At 40.8% G+C, this 19,267-nt stretch overlaps 1 protein-coding gene across 11 annotated transcripts in view; it reads left to right on the forward strand.

Annotated features, from left to right (window-relative positions):
* Window positions 1-19,267, forward strand: part of ptprfa (protein tyrosine phosphatase receptor type Fa) — a 110,815-nt gene that overhangs the window by 76,660 nt on the left and 14,888 nt on the right. For 4 of the 11 annotated variants that reach the window (XM_057841037.1, XM_057841036.1, XM_057841039.1 and 1 more), the window contains 7 exons: window positions 537-654; window positions 4,397-4,978; window positions 10,758-10,855; window positions 10,929-11,185; window positions 11,255-11,333; window positions 18,031-18,464; window positions 18,549-18,560. In XM_057841037.1, coding sequence (XP_057697020.1) covers window positions 537-654; window positions 4,397-4,978; window positions 10,758-10,855; window positions 10,929-11,185; window positions 11,255-11,333; window positions 18,031-18,464; window positions 18,549-18,560 — 1,580 coding nt within the window. The remainder of the gene's footprint in view (window positions 1-536; window positions 655-4,396; window positions 4,979-10,757; window positions 10,856-10,928; window positions 11,186-11,254; window positions 11,334-18,030; window positions 18,465-18,548; window positions 18,561-19,267) is intronic. The other 7 variants (XM_057841038.1, XM_057841042.1, XM_057841045.1 and 4 more) reach the window with 3 other exon arrangements.

A 19,267-nucleotide genomic window follows, 5' to 3' on the forward strand; every position in this document is an offset into this window, starting at 1 on the left:
GAATAGTTCGGAGACCACTGTTATAAGGGGTCTTTGGAGCCATGCTTTGTCTGGTCCCTCACCTAGGACCTGTTTGCCATAGGTGATCCTGCCAGGGGCATAAAGCCCCAGACAAAATAGCTCCTAGGATCATTGGGACACGCAAACCCCTCCACCACGTTATGGTGATGGCTCACGAAGGGGGGGGGGGGGGGGGGGGCACTTAACTATGCTAAAATAAACAGCCAAAGCTGAACACGGGCTCCGGCATTCCTCCGGGTGAAATAAACAAACGCGGCCAAGACCACCCGGCGTAATGTTCTGCTTCGCCTCTGGCTGCCATCTTACTGTGACCTCACCTGCCTCTTCTTTCAGCACACCTGCATTCATTCAGGCCTCAACCCATTTGACAAACTCATCAAGAAGATTATTTTGCAATCCTGGTTTTCGGTTTCACCATATTATTAATGTTTTAATCGTGGCATATCAGGATTGTGATATTAATGGCCCATATCATGATCGGGGATTTTTTTCTATTTCACATCCTCTCCTGACAGGAAGCCATTTTGACGGGCCTGCTGCCGGAGACCAGCTACTCGCTAACAGTAGCGGCGTACACCACCAAGGGGGACGGCGCCCACAGCAAGGCTCGGCTGGTCACCACCACTGGGGCAGGTACGGGGCCCACAAAAAGCCAGTTGCTTAAGGGCACAGGTGTTAAACTCGAGGATCTGGGCCTGATGTGGCCCGCCACATCATTTAAGTTGCACGGGAAAGGAAATCATGTGCAATGACATCATTTTTGCCCCCCACTAAAATAAAAATGTTTTTACCGTATTTACCTAGTGTATAAGTAACACTGGCAGATAGGTCTCACCCCTAGTTTGTGATTTAAAAAGTAGGTATTTATAGTTTGACCCTCTTATAGGTCGCATCACAATATGGGAGATTTATGGGCCAATTTTTGGACCAATTTTTGAGACCAGAATGACTGAAACAAAACTTGGTATGTTTTATTATTTATTGACTGCATTTTTATTTATTGACTACGTACATGCATAGTGGCCGCAATTATTTTAGTGTGTTTTTGGGAAAATTTGCATTTCCTCCAGGTTCCCTCTGTAATAAATATATTAAGTTTTATGGAAGTCTGCATTATCATAATCATCTGCAGTAAGTGTCTAAATCACCCCCCCCCCAATAAAAGTTCAATGATAGATGAATCGTGAATAATTGAGATCAGTTTTATAGAAAATATGCATTTCTTCCTAGTTTCCTAGTTACTTCTGCAAAAAGTGTCTAAATTCAACCCCCCCCCCCCCAAAATGAAAAATAAATTAATTTAGGTTAATTTAGGAAATTGCATTTTTCACAGGTTTAAAAAAAATATATATATATTAGATTCACTCTGGGAAATTGCATTTATTCATGTTTTTTCCCCCTCCCGCTCAACAAAAAAATTGAGTGGTTGCTTAATTAAACATTAATAATTATGGTGAAATTTAACTTTATTCCAGATTCCTTAAAAAATGATGAACACCCCCCACCCCCCGGAAGAAAAAGTGAATGATAGATTAATCACGGTTCATTGAGATTAATTTATAGATGAATTGCATTTTTTCACCCAACGTCCTTACATGTCTAAATCACCCCACCTTAAAAAAAAGTTGAATGAACGATTAATCATTAATTTATCAAATAATATACATTTGACATAATAAATACTAAATAATAATAATAAATAATAATAAATACTAAATAAATAAGAAATAAATAAATAAGAAATACTAAAATATAAAAAACAATTGATTAAAAAAAAATAATAATAATAATAGATTAATTTTGGTACATTTTGAGAAACTTGCATTTCTCACAGTTGTCCCCCCACCCCCACCCCCACCCCCCCAAAAATTAAGTGGTTGCTTAAGTTCTTTCTGCAATAACTGTCTAAATCACCCCCCACCCCACCAACAAAAATGAATAATATATTAATTTAGCTTCATTTTGGGAAATTCCATTTCTCACAGGTTCTCTAGTCCACCCCCGACCCCCACACCCCCCAAAAATGATTGGTTGCTTAAGCATGATTAATGATGGTAAAATTGAAAATTTCTTCCAGGTACCTTCAAAAAAATAAATGATAACACCCCACCCCCCAGGAAAAAAAATTTAAATGATAGATTAATCTCAATATTGAGATTAATTTTAAGGAAGGATTGCATTTTTTTCACAAGTTCCTTCTGCAATACATGTCTAATTAACCCCCCACAGAAAAAAAGTTGAATGAAAGATTAATCATTAATTAATCAGATAATATGTATTTGATATAATAAATAATAATAATAAATAATAATAAATACTAAATAAATAAATAAATTAGGGCTGTCAAAATTAACGCGTTAACCAGTGGTAATTAATTTTTTAAATTAATCCCGTTAAAATATTTGACGCAATTAACGCACAAATGCCCCGCTTAAACATATTAAAAGGACAGCAAAGTGAAAGGTGTACTTGTTGTGTTTTTCGGAGTTTTGCCGCCCTCTGCTGGCGCTTGGGTGCGACTGATTTCATAGGCCTCAGCATCCATGAGCATTGTGGAAGTAATTATTGACATCAACAATGGCAGGCTACTAGTTTATTTTTTGATTGAAAATTTTACAAATTTTATTAAAACGAAAACATGAAGAGGGGTTTTAATATAAAATTTCTATAACTTGTACTAGTTATTATCTTTTATTAATTTCCTATAATTTTTTTATAAATATTTATGTATTTTATTTATTTATATATTTATATATTTTATTTATTATTTTTATTTATTTTTTAAGACCTACAAGTCTTTCTATCCATGGATCGCTTTAACAGAATGTTAATAATGGGAATGCCATCTTGTCAGTTTATTGTTATGATAAAGAAATACAGTACTTATGTACCGTATGTTGAATGTATATAACCATCTCGGTCTTATCTTTCCATTCCAACAATAATTTACAGAAAAATATGGCATACTTCATAGATGGTTTTAATTGCGATTAATTGCGATTAATTACGATAAAATTCATTTTTGAGCTGTAATAACTCGATTAAAAATTTTAATCGTTTGACACCCCTGAAATAAATACTAAAATATAAAAAACAAATAATCAATCAAAAAGAAAAATTAATTAATTATTTAACTAATTAATATTTATTTAATTAATTTTGGTACATTTTGGGAAACTTGCATTCCTCACAGTTGTACCCCACCCCCCAAAAAAAAAAATTAAGTGGTTGCTTAAGTTCTTTCTGCAATAAGTGTCTAAATCACCCCCCCCCCCTCCCCCACCACCACCACCACAACCAACAACAAAAATGAATAATGTATTAATTTAGGTTCATTTTTGGAAAACAAATGAGTGGTTGCTTAAGCATGATTAATGATGGTAAATTAACATTTCTTCCGCGTACCTTCAAAAAAAAAAAAATGTAACACCCCACCCCCCAGGAAAAAAAATTGAACGATAGATTAATCTCGATATTGAGATTAATTTTAAGGAAGGATTGCATTTTTTTTCACAAGTTCCTTCTGCAATACATGTCTAATTAACCCCCCCACAGAAAAAAAGTTGTATGAAACATGAACATTTATGAACATTATGAACATTTGCATTCACTCCCTGTTCCCGCTGTAATAAATATCAAATTAACCCCCCCCCAAAAAAAAGAAAATTTAAAAAAAAAATTTTTTTTGAGAACCTGTGAGAAATGTTTCCAATAGTTAATCATAATTAATCTCGTCTTATATATCTAAATCTAAAATGTCTAAATTATCCCCCCCCCCAATTTTTTTTTTTTATATATATATTTTTTTGGGGGGGGGTAATTTAAACATTTTAGATTTAGATATATAAGACTAGATTAATTTTGATTAATTATGGGAAACATTTCTCACAGGTTCTCTACCCCCCCCCCAAAAAAATTTTTTTTGAATGGTTGCTTCAGCATGATTAATTATGGTAAAATTGAAATTTCTTCCAGGTTTCTTAAAAAAAATTAATGATGATCCCACCCTACCAGGAAAAAAATTGAATGATAGATTAATCATGATCAATTGAGATTAATTTTATCAAAGAATTGCATGTTTTTTCAAAGTTCCTTCTGCAATAAATGTCTAAATCACCCCCCAACCCCTCAAAAAAAAAAAGTTTAATAAAAGATTAATCAATGATTAACTGGGATTCATTTTGGGGAAATTTTCTAAATTAACCCCCCCCCCCCCCCAAAAAAAAAAAAAAAACAATTAATTACATTCATTTTGGGAAACTTTTTCTTATTTTAGCATTTCTCATAGGTATGTTAACCCCACCCCCGCCCCAGAAAAACGCCCTCTATGGAAACCAAATATTAATTATTTCTACGGGTCTTTTGGTGTTTCCAGTCCCAGGCAAGCCCACCATGATGATCAGCACCACCATCGGCAACACGGCGCTCATCCAATGGCAGCCGCCCAAGGAGACGGCGGGCGAGCTGACTGGCTACCGGCTTCAGTACAAACGGGCCGAAGAGGACTCTTTCACCGTCCGAGACTTCCGCAAGAGTGACGACCACTTCACCGTCACCGGCCTCCACAAGGGGGCCACCTACGTCTTCAAACTGTGCGCCAAGAACCGGGCGGGAAACGGGGAGGAGTACGCCAAGGAGATCGGCACCCCTGAGGACGCCCCCTCGGGGTACCCCCTCAACCTGAGCGCGGCGGGCCTCGGCGCCACCTCCGCCCGGCTGGCCTGGGAGCCGCCCCCATTGGCCGAACGCAACGGGAGGATCGTGGAGTACGCAGTGGTGTACCGGGACATCGACAGCCGCGAGGAGAGCGCCCGGACCACCGCCGAAACGCACTTGAGCCTGAGCGGGCTGCGGCCGGACACCACCTACGACATCCGTGTCCGGGCCTTCACCGCCAAGGGCGGCGGACCCCTCAGCCCAAGCATACAGAGCAGGACCACGTCTGCCACGATACCAGGTCAGCGCAACTACTTAACTAATGGTTGTTCTCCACTTGGTTCCTGACTTAGTTTATGACCGGGTCTCTACTGTTTTATATCTTAACTTCTTCGCATGATTTTTGACTTGGTTCTGGATTGCTTTTCATTTTTGCCTAATTTTTGACCAGGTTCTTGACTAGTTTTTCATTGTTGTTGTTCCTCTTCTTCTTCTGCTTCAATTTCTAATTCTTCTTTAATAATAACAATATGAGTAATAATACATTTTACTTCTAGAGCGCTTTTCAAGCCACACAAAGACGCTTTACAAACGAGATGTAATCACAGTAACAATCATAAAAAGATTAAAAGCACAATAAACAGACGTAAAGATAGAACAGAGCTAGGGATCATGGTGGGTAAGAAAGAGTGAACAGATGTGTTTTGAGTCTGGATTTGAAAAGTGAAAGGGAGTATAGATATATACTGAAAAGATCAGACTGTAGGGAGTTCAAGAGCTGGGGGGAACGGTGACTAAAAGCTCTGGGACCAAAGGTGGAGAGACAGACACGGGGGACGTAAAGGTCTGGTCTGAGTATTTCAGAAACTGCTGATCTCCTGGGATTTTCACGCACAACCATCTCTAGGGTTTACAGAGAAAGGTCCGAAAAAGAAAAAATATCCAGTGAGCGGCAGATCTGTGGGCAGAAATGCCTTGTTGAGGTCAGAGGAGAATGGCCATACTGGTTCGAGCTGATAGAAAGGCAACAGTGACTCAAATAACCACCCGTTACAACCAAGGTAGGCAGAAAAGCATCTCTGAACGCACAGTACGTCAAACTTTGAGGCAGATAGGCTACAGCAGCAGAAGACCACGCCAGGTGCAACTCCTTTCAGATAAGAACAGGAAATTGAGGCTACAATTTGCACAAGCTCATCGAAATTGGACAATAGAAGATTGGAAAAACGTTGCCTCGTCTGATGAGTCTCAATTTCTGCTGCGACATTCGGATGGTAAGGTCAACAACATGAAAGCATGGATCCATCCTGCCTTGTATCAACGGTTCAGGCTGGTGGTGGTGGTGTAATGGTGTGTGGAATATTTTCTTGGCATTCTTTGGGCCCCTTGGTACCAATTGAGCATCACCACAGCCTACCTGAGTATTGTTGCTGACCATGTCCATCCCTTTATGACCACAATTTACCCAACAATGGCTACTTTCAACAGGATAATGCGCCATGTCATAAAGCTGGAATCATCTCAGACTAGTTTCTTGACCATGACAATGAGTTCACTGTACTCAAATGGCCTCCACAGTCACCAGATCTCAATCCAATAGAGCATCTGTGGGATGTGGTGGAACGGAAGATTCGCATCATGGATGTGCAGCCGACAAATTTGCACCAACTGTGTGATGCCATCATGCCAATATGGACCAAACTCTCTGAGGAATGCTCCCAGCACCTTCTTGAATCTATGTCACGAAGAAATGAGGCAGTTGTGAAGGCAAAAGGGGGTTCAACCCGTTACGAGCATGGTGTACCTAATAAAGTGGCCGGTGAGTGTATATCAAAGGTTCCCGCGCCACGACACAGCGCCGATAACGTCAGCACTCGTACACATCACATTGGGCATGCGCAGCGGTGCTACTAAACATCAAAAACAGTAAATGTGGCGGAATGTCGGCTCTAATTTACTTATTTAATAATATTTTTAAATTAAACATGTTGAATGTTTCCATTTTTGCGCCTTTTTGAACAAAAGAAAAATGCCATCGCTTCGAGTGGGTTGGCTTTTTTTTTTCCGGGCTGAGGAATTTTGGTGGAGTCAAAGTACATCATTTGCTGTTGCCTTGTAAATCTGCACTGCCCCCTAGGGCCTGGCATGAATACTACATCGTTTTCATGCGGAATTGCGACATTGTTGGAATGGAGACGGGCCCACATAAATGCAAACATGAAATTTTTCGTCTCCTCGGAGAGCCACCATGTAAACGGCCCCTTTGTTTGATTGGAAGCCAGTGGCGTTGAAGGAGGATGGGGTTTGTGGTGTGTGGCGCAGTGGCGCCCCCAGGGGGTGGCCAGGGGTGGCCACGGCCACCCCTATGAATTGGTTGGCCACCCCACTGGCCACCCTGCTTGCCAGTATATCGTTAGATTGTTGTAGCATCAGTTATGCATTTCATCCCAAATGAATGCATTTATTTTGTTTAGTTAAATGTCGGGCTGTCAAATTTATCACTTTAACAGGCGGTAATTAATTTTTAAAAATGAATCACATGAAAATATTTATCACAATTAACGCATTCACGGTACGACTCATTAGCGTATTGCCGCAAACAGCCTAAAATGGCGCCGTTTTACTTGTATACAGAGATAAGAGGCAGTGTCAAGTGAGTGGAGTACATATAAGCATTCATTGAGACCGTGCTTTTAATTGGCAAACGCGTCGTCATCTCTCCCACAGCAACTATAAATATTGTGGGAAGCGACGTGGGGAAGAATGACAGGAGTTGATCTTTTCTTAATACCCTGTTGTGTACCCAACGCAGAGAAGATATAGCATTTGCAGACACCACACACAGTCATGGTTGCACCACTTCCCATCATGCATTTGGGCAGAACAGTTAAGTCGCTACAGTATCATTTACTGAAAGATCAACAAATACACTAGATGGCAATATTTAGTCACAATATACAAACTCACATTTTTATAAGTCTTTCTATCCGTGGATCCCTTTCACAGAAAGAATCTTAATAATGTTAATTCCATCTTGTGGATTTATTTTTATAATAAACAAATACAGTACATATGTACAGTATGTTGAATGTATATATCCGTCTTGTCTTATCTTTCATTTCCAGCAATAATTTACAGAAAAATATGGCATATTTTAGAGATGGCTTGAATTGCGATTAATTACGATTAATTTTTAATCTGTGATTAACTCGATTAAAAATTTTAATCGTTTGACAGCCCAAGTTAAATGTACACCTTATGCCTAATATATACATAACACAATAAAACAGAATTGTTGTAGAACTCAAAATGTTGACTGGACAGTTATGGACTATGCACATTAAATCATTAGTAACATCAAATATTACACAATACACTAAAGTATATCAGTAGCCGTGTCCTTAAGTCTTTCTGATAGTTTTCCCCTGACCTTTTTACTCAAATAATATAATGAAAACCCGAAATTATGGCTTTTAGTTTTGGCCACCCCAAGATTTTAAGTGGCCCCATCTGGCCACCCCTATGAAAAATTTCTGGAGGCGCCACTGGTGTGGCGGGGGTCCGAGTGATGAGGCGTCTGCTGTTTTTGGAGGGACTTGTTTGGGAGACCAAAGAGCAGTGAGTTCCAAGCTCGAGCCGGGAGGTTATTAGACTACAGATCGGGGTGGAAGCGGTATGGCGGGTGGAAGTACGCTGATCTGGTGAGGCCGTACATATGTGACCGTAAGGAGAGCGTGCTGTTGAGGACGACATCCAGACTTTTAACCTGAGTAAGAGATCGTTAATGCTAATGGAGAACTTATTGACATGAGAGAGCATGGCGGTGGTTCCAACTAGGAGGACTTCTGATTTTGAGCTGTTGAGTACGAGGAGAACCAAGAGTTGATGTAATCTAAATGGAGAGTGGGGGTGGGTGGAAGGGAGGAGGTTGGTTTTGAGGAAATGTAGAGCTGGGTGGAAGTGAATGTTGTGTTTGAGGAAGATGGGAAGCAAGAGGGAGAATGTAAATGATAAAGAGGAGCGGCCCCAGGACAGAACCCTGGGGCACGCCAGCGGAGACAGGGAGGGATTTCGGATATATGGCGGCCGAATTTGACAAATTGTGTGCGGTCAGACAGGTAGGACGTGAACCAGGAAAGGGGTGTGTGGGTGATACCAAGGGAGGAGAGCTGGACGAGAAGGATTGTGTGGGAAATGGTGTTGAAGTGTAGGGTAGGGGAGGGTAGGGTAGGATAGGGTAGGATAGGATAAACTTTATTAGTAGAGATGTCCCGATGCCGATCGATCGGGTCTGATCATGTCATTTTCAAAGTATCGGAATCAGCAAAAAAATATCGGCCATGCCTTTTTTTAATATATGTTTTTTTTTTTTTAAATTAAATCGTTTTCTAATTGTATTTAACGTTACAAACATAATATATTACACTCATCCAGAGTCTTTAGTTTAGGCTTAAAGTAGGGTTATCAAATTTATCCCGATAACGGCGGTAGTTAATTTTATTAAAAATGTATCACGTTAAAATATTTAACACAATTAATGCATGCGCTGCACGACTCACTCACGCATTGTCGCGCTCAATCTGTAATGGCGCCGTTTTACCTATATAGAGAGATAAAAGGCAGCGTACAATGAGTAGAGTGAGTTTTGGCAGCCTTTGCAGACTTTTTTTTAATTGGCTAAAGCCTTACAATCCCTCTCCCTACGATTAGAAATATCATTGGAAGCAATGTGGGGAAGCAAGGTAGCAACTGATCTTTTTCTTAACACCTTAAGTTATTTCCCAACGCAGAGAAGATATATCAATTGGTAGCACGACGCACAGTTATGGTTCCACTTCCCATCATGCATTTGGCCATGGCTACAGTATCATTTACTGAAAGCTCAACAAATACACTAGATGGCAATATTTAGTCACAATATACAAAGTCACAAGTCTTTCTATCCGTGGATCCCTCTCACAGAAAGAATGTTAATAATGTAAATGCCATCTTGAGGATTTATTGTCATAATAAACAAATACAGTACTTATGTACTGGATGTTGAATGTATATATTCGTCCGAGTTTTATTCATTTTTTTCTTAAAGCATTGCCAAAATGTATATGATCGGGAAAAATTATCGGGACTGATTGGAATTGAATTGGGAGCCAAAAAAAAGCAATCGGATCGGGAAATATCGGGATCGGCAGATACTCAGGAGCAAAAAAACATGATCGGAAAAACCTTATTTATTAGTCATTGACACCAACTAGGGCTGTTAAAATTATCGCGTTAACGGGCGGTAATTAATTTTTTTAATCACGTTAAAATATTTGACGCAATTAACACACGCCCCGCTCAAACAGACTAAAATTACAGTACACTGTAATGTCCGCTTGTTACTTGTTTTTGGTGTTTGGCGCCCACTACTGGCGTTTGGGGTCCAACTGATTTTATGGGTTAGTACCATGAGTGAGCATGGTATAATTATTGACATCAACAATGGCGAGCTACTAGTTTATTTTTTGATTGAAAATTTTACAAATTTTAATAAAACGAAAACATTAAGAGGGGTTTTAATATAAAATTTCTATAACCTGTACTAACATTTATCTTTTAAGAACTACAAGTCTTTCTATCCATGGATCGCTTTAAGAGAATGTTAATAATGTTAATGCCATCTTGTTGATTTATTCTTATAATAAACAAATTCAGTACTTATGTACCGTATGTTGAATGTATATATCCGTCGTGTGTCTTATCTTTCCATTCCAACAATAATTTACAGAAAAATATGGCATTTTATAGATGGTTTGAATTGCGATTTATTACGATTAATTCATTTTTAAGCTGTAATTAACTCGATTAAAAATTTTAATCGTTTGACAGCCCTACACCAACAGATGACAACGAAATTGCGTCCGATGAGTGAGCATCGGGCCGCTGCACTTTTCGCTCCGCCAACTTGGTGGGATTCATAAGCGAGTTTTTGCTCTAATTTGTCATCGTTTTGTTTCTTTTTAACCGTTGTCTCTCTTGTTCAGAGATGAGAAACTAAACTATACTATACAACTAAAAAGATCATCCCGATGTTCCCTCAGTGTTGGTCAAAAACTTTGGTGCCAAAGCGGTGATGAAAACATCGGTGCTGCTGAGCTGGGAGCTTCCCGAAACTTCTGAATCCGAGTTGCCTCTCAAGGTGGGCTTCCTCGGAAACGACCGACTGCGAGGCAGTAGCGTTGATGATATCATAATGATGTCATCCACGGCAGATCCTCTACAACCAGGAGAGCGTGGAGGTTCGAGGTGAAGACAAGCGGAAGCTCATCACGCAGCTCGCGCCGGATACAGAGTACTCCGTTGTCCTGATGAGTCACGGGGAAGACCCTGGCGGTGTCCAGCAGCGGGTTTCCGTCCGGACCGCGCCGGACATACTCCCGGAAAAACCCTCGGAGTATCTTCAGGATATGGAGGAGGGTGGGAAAGTCACACTGCGGCTGCCCCGGGTGCTGCCGGGAAGCCCGGTCAGGTCTGCATTTCCTGCTTCTCAAACATATTTCACAGATTACAATGGCTTTTATTGACAATATGGTCTCAGGTGGTTCTACATTGTGGTGGTCCCGGTTACTCCTGCATCCCTGAGGTGGGAGAACCCTGACGACATGGATCTCCAAGAGGTAAACTGTCAGAGCCCTGTTTTGTTTCAGTTCACAGTCATTCATCCCTCCCAGTCAAAAAGGATTCCTGTGCCTGCGTGGGTTTTCTCGGGGACTCCGGTTTCCTGCCACATCCCAAAAAAACATGCATGGCAGGCTGATTGAACACTCTAAACCAGACATGTCCAAAGTCCGGCCCGGGGGCCACATGTGGCCCGTGGTCAAATTTCATCCGGCCCCCAGCCTCTGTCATGAAATCAATAATATCTGGCCCGCACACAGACCTAATAAATTGGTCAGCAGTACTGCTACCAGCATATGAAGTAGCTTACACACTAAATGCTGCTCCTCATTTACCCACTAAAAGGCAGCAGCACTCTAAGCAACATTACCCAGCGTGACCTTTGAAGGAATTTAGTCCTCCCAGCCCGGCAACAGAACGGAAATGTGCTCCGCCGCTCGACGCCCCCGAAGAGCCAGGCCAGGAGGAAGCCAAACTCTGCGCGTTCCTGTGTTAACCCTTTGCACACTGACTCCATGTTTCAAAAGCTTGAAACAACTGTTGAAATTTGACCCCCCCCGGCCCAGACGCACCCGAGAACAGCACCAGCCACAACAATTGCTGCTCGGCCGACACTGCCCCGCGCGCGCCCGCCGGGAAGGCCAAATCTCGCGCGTCCTCTTATTTTAACCCTTTGTACTGACTCCATGTTTCAAAAGCTTGAAGAACACTCACCGAAAACAGGTTGACAATTTATTCGTCGACAATGGTAAAAACAAGGCAAAAACAGATGACGGAGGGACAATTCTGGATCCAAAACAAGGCTACATGTTTCCGAGCAGAAGAAAATCTGTCTTATCTCAGTGTCCAGTCTTTTTGAAGTCTTTGCTGACGCGGGTCTTGTCGAAGGCGTTTCTGGGCGTTGCTTTTGGGCCATCCCCGCTGTGGCCGGTTTTGGGCGGCTTAGGTTCGTGCGCGGATTGGGACGCCCGCTATCAACTTTGCTGTCCGGGCTGGTTGTACTTGTTTTAGGACAAAGTGCTTTGTCCTTGGAGTTTGCTGGGAGAGCTGATTACACAAGTTGGTGCGTCAATCTTGTGATAAGACGGCATTGTGTATCTCTTCTATTTCTTCTCATTAAACTATGGTGTGCTGTTTATTTTATATTAGTAGTGTAGTCCTACCGTAAATATGAAAATACTATTTCCTGATTAATTATATTACGTGTGTTAGACTAATGCAAACAGTTAGACGGTGCCTACGAAAACCTGTACCATATGTATGTGTTAGACTATATATGTGTTACTCCCAATTTTCTAAAATGGCGACAATCAACAAACAAAAAAAAGAAGTTGACTGCAACGGCCGACGCTTCAAGGATAGGTGGAAATTGGACTACCGTATTGGCCCGAATATAAAGACGGTGTTTTTTTTTTTTTTTTTTCTTGAAATAACACTGAAAAAGAGGGGGTCGTCTTATATTCATGGTCTAGACATTATACCCATTTACGACGCAAGATGGCTCAGATATCATTGAAGCAATGTTCTGTCATGACAGATCTCAGCTACTCTCCCTATTCACGACGCTAGATGGCGCCAGATACCATTGAAGCAAGCGATGTTCTGTCATGACAGATCTCAGCTACTTTTTTTAGTTTAACCAGTTTGCATTATTTTATTGCAGTGTTTTTCCTTATTCAGATTTGTTTCAAGACTAGTTACAATTAGACTTCACTTTGATGGTTAACGCAGTTATTGCAATTTTGTTGTTTTATCACAATAGATTGGTTTATTTACATTTCAAAAACCAGAAGCCATTCATTTACGAATGTGATTTACATATTTAAATGTTCAGATATTAAGATTTGAATAAGACAAAATAACATACTTTTTCTCTCATCATTTGTTTCGGATATACAGTGATACCTCAGCTCACGAACGCTTAAGCTCACGAACTTTTCGCCTCAAGAACATTAAATTCGCGAGCATATAGTCTCTGCTGACGAACTAGTTTTCGGCGGACGAACCAAACCACGCGGTCGAACAGCGCCACGAGAAGCTGACGCACGCTCACGGCGTCCCAGTTCGTCCCCTCCCTTTCGTTGAGTACGGACGTGGTTTGTGTTTGATAGACATTTTGGACCGTATTGAGTGTACTTTTGCTATTATGGGACCCAAAAAGACCCCACCACAGGCTAGTGTTAAGCCTAGGAAGACATTAAAGAAAATAAGGTATATTTTTGTGTAGTTTTAAGGCTTATTTAGTAGAAAATTATGTTTTATGGGGACCAGGGAACGGATTATTCTCATTTTAATGGTTTCTTATGGGAAATAAATGTTCGGAAGACGAACTTTTCGCCTTACACACACTTTCTGGGAACCAATTATGTTCGTGAGCTGAGGTATCACTGTACTGTAATTATTTTCTGTATAAAAATAAAGGCTTTTTTCAATCTTGAGTCTTGAAAAAGAGGGGGTCGTCTTATAATCAGGGCCATCTTATATTCGGGCCAATAGGGTAAAATACTAAAATACGGAAAAACTGTGTCTGCCTCATTTGCAAAGAAACACTCGCTCTTTTTTAAAGAGTTCAATTTGAGGCAATATTACCAAACAAGACACGCTGACATGTACGACAGGATTACAGGGAAGATACGTAGCGAGAAATTGAAGCAACTTAAAGCTAGTTTAATTTTACAGCAGCAGTATTTCATAAGAGCCCATGAGATGAACGATAACGCCACAAAGGCTTGTTGCAAGATTTTGTGGAAATTATTAATTTAAAAAATAATACAGCAAATGTGACACACAGAATAGCTTGCTAAAATTTGCTTGAATATATTGTTCTACGTAAAGGACGTCAGCCAAGGTCGGCCCCCCTACATTTTTACCACACCAAATCTGGCCCCCTTTGCAAAAAGTTTGGACACCCCTGCTCTAAACTGTCCATATGTATGAGTGTGTGCGTGAATGGTTGTTTGTCTCATGGTGCCCTGCGATTGGCTGGCAACTAATTCAGTGCCTACTGATTGTAGTTTGCTGAAATAGACTCCAGCACCTCCTCGACCCTTGTGAGGATAATTGGCATGGAAAATGAATGAATTAATGAATATATATAAAAAATAAACATCGTCGTCTAGCCCACCCAGGCGGTATGGTCTCTCCTTTCAAGCTCGGGTCCTCTACCAGAGGCCTGGGAGCTTGAGGGTTATGCGCAGGATCTTAGCTGTCCCTAGGATTGCGCTATTCTGAACAGAGACGTCCGACTTTGTTCCTGTTGGAGCCATGCACCCAGCTTGGGGCTTACTGCCCCTAGTGTCCCGATCACTACTGGCACCACTGTTGCCTTCACTCCCCACATTTTCTCCAACTCTTCCTTCAACCCTTGATATTTCTCCAGCTTTTCGTGTTCTTTTTTTCCTGATTTTGCTATCTCTCAGGATTGCTACATATATCACTACTGGTGTTGACTATGTCAGGCCATCACCAGTTTGTCTGTCTGGATCTGGAAGTCCCACAGGATCTTGACTCGGGTGTTCTCGACCACCTTTGGAGGTGTCGCCCATCTTGACACTGGGGTCTCCAGTCCGTACTCAGCACAGATGTTCCTGTACACTATGCCTGCTACCTGGTTATGTCGTTCCATGTATGCCTTGCCTGCCAGCACCTTACACCCTGCTGTGATATGCTGGACTGTCTCAGGGGCCTCTTTGCATAGCCTGCACCTGGGGTCCTGCCTGGTGTGATAGACCCCAGCCTCTATTGATCTTGTTTTTAGGGCCTATTCTTGTGCTGCCATGATCAGTTCCTCCGTGCTGTCTTTCAGTCCGGCCTTTTCCAGCCACCGGTATGTTTTTTCCATGTCAGCTACTTCCTCAATTTGTCGGTGGTACATACCATGCAGGGGCTTGTCCTTCCATGATAGCTCCTCAGGGTCCTCTTCCTTACTGGGCTTCTGTTGCCTGAGGCATTCACCGAGCAGGTCATCACTGGGGGCCATTTTCACGATGTACTCTTGGAGGGATGTAGTTTCCTCCTGGATAGTGGCTCCGATGCTCACTAGTCCTCGGCCTCCCTCTTTCCGCTTTGTGTAGACCCTCAGGATCCTGGACTTAGGGTGAAATCCTCCGTGCATTGTAATGAGCTTTCTTGTCTTGATGTCGGTATATATACAGTGCCTTGCAAAAGTATTCGGCCCCCTTGAATCTTGCAACCTTTCGCCACATTTCAGGCTTCAAACATAAAGATATGAAATTTAATTTTTTTGTCAAGAATCAACAACAAGTGGGACACAATCGTGAAGTGGAACAACATTTATTGGATAATTTAAACTTTTTTAACAAATAAAAAACTGAAAAGTGGGGCGTGCAATATTATTCGGCCCCTTTACTTTCAGTGCAGCAAACTCACTCCAGAAGTTCAGTGAGGATCTCTGAATGATCCAATGTTGTCCTAAATGACCGATGATGATAAATAGAATCTGTCTGTGTGTAATCAAGTCTCCGTATAAATGCACCTGCTCTGTGATAGTCTCAGGGTTCTGTTTAAAGTGCAGAGAGCATTATGAAAACCAAGGAACACACCAGGCAGGTCCGAGATACTGTTGTGGAGAAGTTTAAAGCCGGATTTGGATACAAAAAGATTTCCCAAGCTTTAAACATCTCAAGGAGCACTGTGCAAGCCATCATATTGAAATGGAAGGAGCATCAGACCACTGCAAATCTACCAAGACCCGGCCGTCCTTCCAAACTTTCTTCTCAAACATGGAGAAAACTGATCAGAGATGCAGCCAAGAGGCCCATGATCACTCTGGATGAACTGCAGAGATCTACAGCTGAGATGGGAGAGTCTGTCCATAGGACAACAATCAGTCGTACACTGCACAAATCTGGCCTTTATGGAAGAGTGGCAAGAAGAAAGCCATTTCTCAAAGATATCCATAAAAAGTCTCGTTTAAAGTTTGCCACAAGCCACCTGGGAGACACACCAAACATGTGGAAGAAGGTGCTCTGGTCAGATGAAACCAAAATTGAACTTTTTGGCCACAATGCAAAACGATATGTTTGGCGTAAAAGCAACACAGCTCATCACCCTGAACACACCATCCCCACTGTCAAACATGGTGGTGGCAGCATCATGGTTTGGGCCTGCTTTTCTTCAGCAGGGACAGGGAAGATGGTTAAAATTGACGGGAAGATGGATGCAGCCAAATACAGGAACATTCTGGAAGAAAACCTGTTGGTATCAGCGCAAGACCTGAGACTGGGACGGAGATTTATCTTCCAACAGGACAATGATCCAAAACATAAAGCCAAATCTACAATGGAATGGTTCAAAAATAAACATATCCAGGTGTTAGAATGGCCAAGTCAAAGTCCAGACCTGAATCCAATGGAGAATCTGTGGAAAGAGCTGAAGACTGCTGTTCACAAACACTCTCCATCCAACCTCACTGAGCTCGAGCTGTTTTGCAAGGAAGAATGGGCAAGAATGTCAGTCTCTCGATGTGCAAAACTGATAGAAACCTACCCCAAGCGACTTGCAGCTGTAATTGGAGCAAAAGGTGGCGCTACAAAGTATTAACGCAAGGGGGCCGAATAATATTGCACGCCCCACTTTTCAGTTTTTTATTTGTTAAAAAAGTTTAAATTATCCAATAAATTTTGTTCCACTTCACGATTGTGTCCCACTTGTTGTTGATTCTTGACAAAAAAATTAAAATTTTATATCTTTATGTTTGAAGCCTGAAATGTGGCGAAAGGTTGCAAGGTTCAAGGGGGCCGAATACTTTTGCAAGGCACTGTATATATTTTAGGGCTGTCAAACGATTAAAATTTTTAATCGAGTTAATTACAGCTTAAAAATTAATGAATCGTAATTCATCGCAATTAATCGCAATTCAAACTATCGATAAAATATGCCGTCTTTTTCTGTAAATTATTGTTGGAATGGAAGGATAAGACACAAGATGGATATATACATTCAACATGCAGCACATAAGGACTGTATTTGTTTATTATAGCAATAAATCAACAACATGGCATTAACATTATTAACATTCTGTTTAAGCGATCCATGGATAGAAAGACTTGTAGTTCTTAAAAGATAAATGTTAGTACAAGTTATAGAAATTTTATATTAAAACCCCTCTTAATGTTTTCGTTTTAGTAAAATTTGTAAAAATTTCAATCAAAAAATAAACTAGTAGCCCGCCATTGTTGATGTCAATAATTACTTACACAATGCTGATGGGTGCGGAAGCCTATAAAATCAGTCGCACCCAAGCGCCAGCAGAGGGCAGCAAAACTCCATAAAACACAATTAACAAGTGGGCAGTTCACTGTACTGTCATTTAAATCTGTCTGAGCGGGGCATGCGCGTTAAATGCGTCAAATATTTTAACGTGATTAATTTTTAAAAATTAATTACCGCCCGTTAACGCGATAATTTTGACAGCCCTAATATATATACATATATATGATAATTTATCTTTAAGTGAGATTAAAAAAGGTAATTAATTACATAAAATAAAATCACATTCGTAGTGCATTTGTTAAAAATAAACAAAAAACAACAACTCGACAGCGCTATTTTTTTTAGGTTAGATTAAAAGTGAGATTAACTCATTGGCTGCTATTGACAGCGCTAGACCTCAAATCCATTATGAATGGAAGTTCATTCAGAATAAAGGAAAGTTGCTGTTTTTCTCTCCGTCAGCTACTTGAAGGTGAGGACGTCCGACGCAGGAAGAGAAGGCAGATGGAGAGCGACTTCCCGCCGCCGTACGTTGCGGCCAAGCTGGACTCGCTCCCCGACGTTTTCACACTGGGCGACAGCCACGAGTACCACAGCTTCCGCAATGAGGCGTTGCCGGGGCAAGGACGGTACCGCTTTTTCGTTCTGGCCGAGCTGGCGGACCGGGAGTCGGTAAGGGTACTTCGTTTTCTTTCCCAAATCCTCGATGCGGAACGTTGCGCTCATTTTCGACAGAGGACGCTCGCGAGCAGTCCGTTCTCGGAAGCCGTCTTGGTGAAAGTCCACGGCGGAGTGGCGCGCCACTCTGAGGAACCCGAGATGCTCTGGGTGATGGGACCCGTGCTGGCTGTCGTACTCATCGTCATCATCGTCATCGCCATTCTTCTCTTCAAGAGGTCGGGTCACGCCGCGACCGTAGCGTTAGCTTTAGCGTCTGACCTTTGAACCCTTTCTCATCCTGTTGATTTACCATCTGGCAGCAAGCAAGAACGGTGAGCTGGAGCTTCTCTCCTTACTTTATTCTTTGCTAATTTTCGTTATACGTATATGGTAGCCTTGCATGTAATGCAAAAAACTACCATATACAATATTCCTTTTTTGTTTCAATGGCCAAAACTGTTTGACCCACCAACATTGTTCATACACCAAAACGCCCATGTGATGCAGTCTCTTTCGTTTGACCATAAAACAAATGTTCACCCAAAAGCATGTTTTTTTTTGTTTGTTTATTTTTATTTTTTGTGTGTGTGTGTGTTTTTTAATACAAAGTGAAATTTCAAAACAATTCTTTATTCTACAATTTTTGTCCAAATCTCATGATTTATACATCAAAAAATGTCTTTATGTCAAAGTACACAAAAGTTATATACCAGTTTTTGCTTAAAACGTACAGTTTGGCCAAAATTTGCCAAAAAAAATACTCATTCATAAAATATAATTGTAATAATGATCTAATAATATATACCCAATAATTATATATATTAAATACATATAATAAATGAGAGCCATAACTATATAGTATATATATAATCCAATATTTATAATTAATATATAAAAAATAAAAAGGAGTTATGTAAGTTTATAAATTATAAAAAATAAAAATTAACGAGTGATAGCATTCCCTGAACTGAACCCTATAACAATAATAATATCAATAATATATTTAAAAAATGACATGGTGATCTAAACATTTCTAATG

This window comes from Corythoichthys intestinalis, chromosome 7 (assembly GCF_030265065.1).
Source record: "Corythoichthys intestinalis isolate RoL2023-P3 chromosome 7, ASM3026506v1, whole genome shotgun sequence".
Lineage (NCBI taxonomy): Eukaryota > Metazoa > Chordata > Actinopteri > Syngnathiformes > Syngnathidae > Corythoichthys > Corythoichthys intestinalis.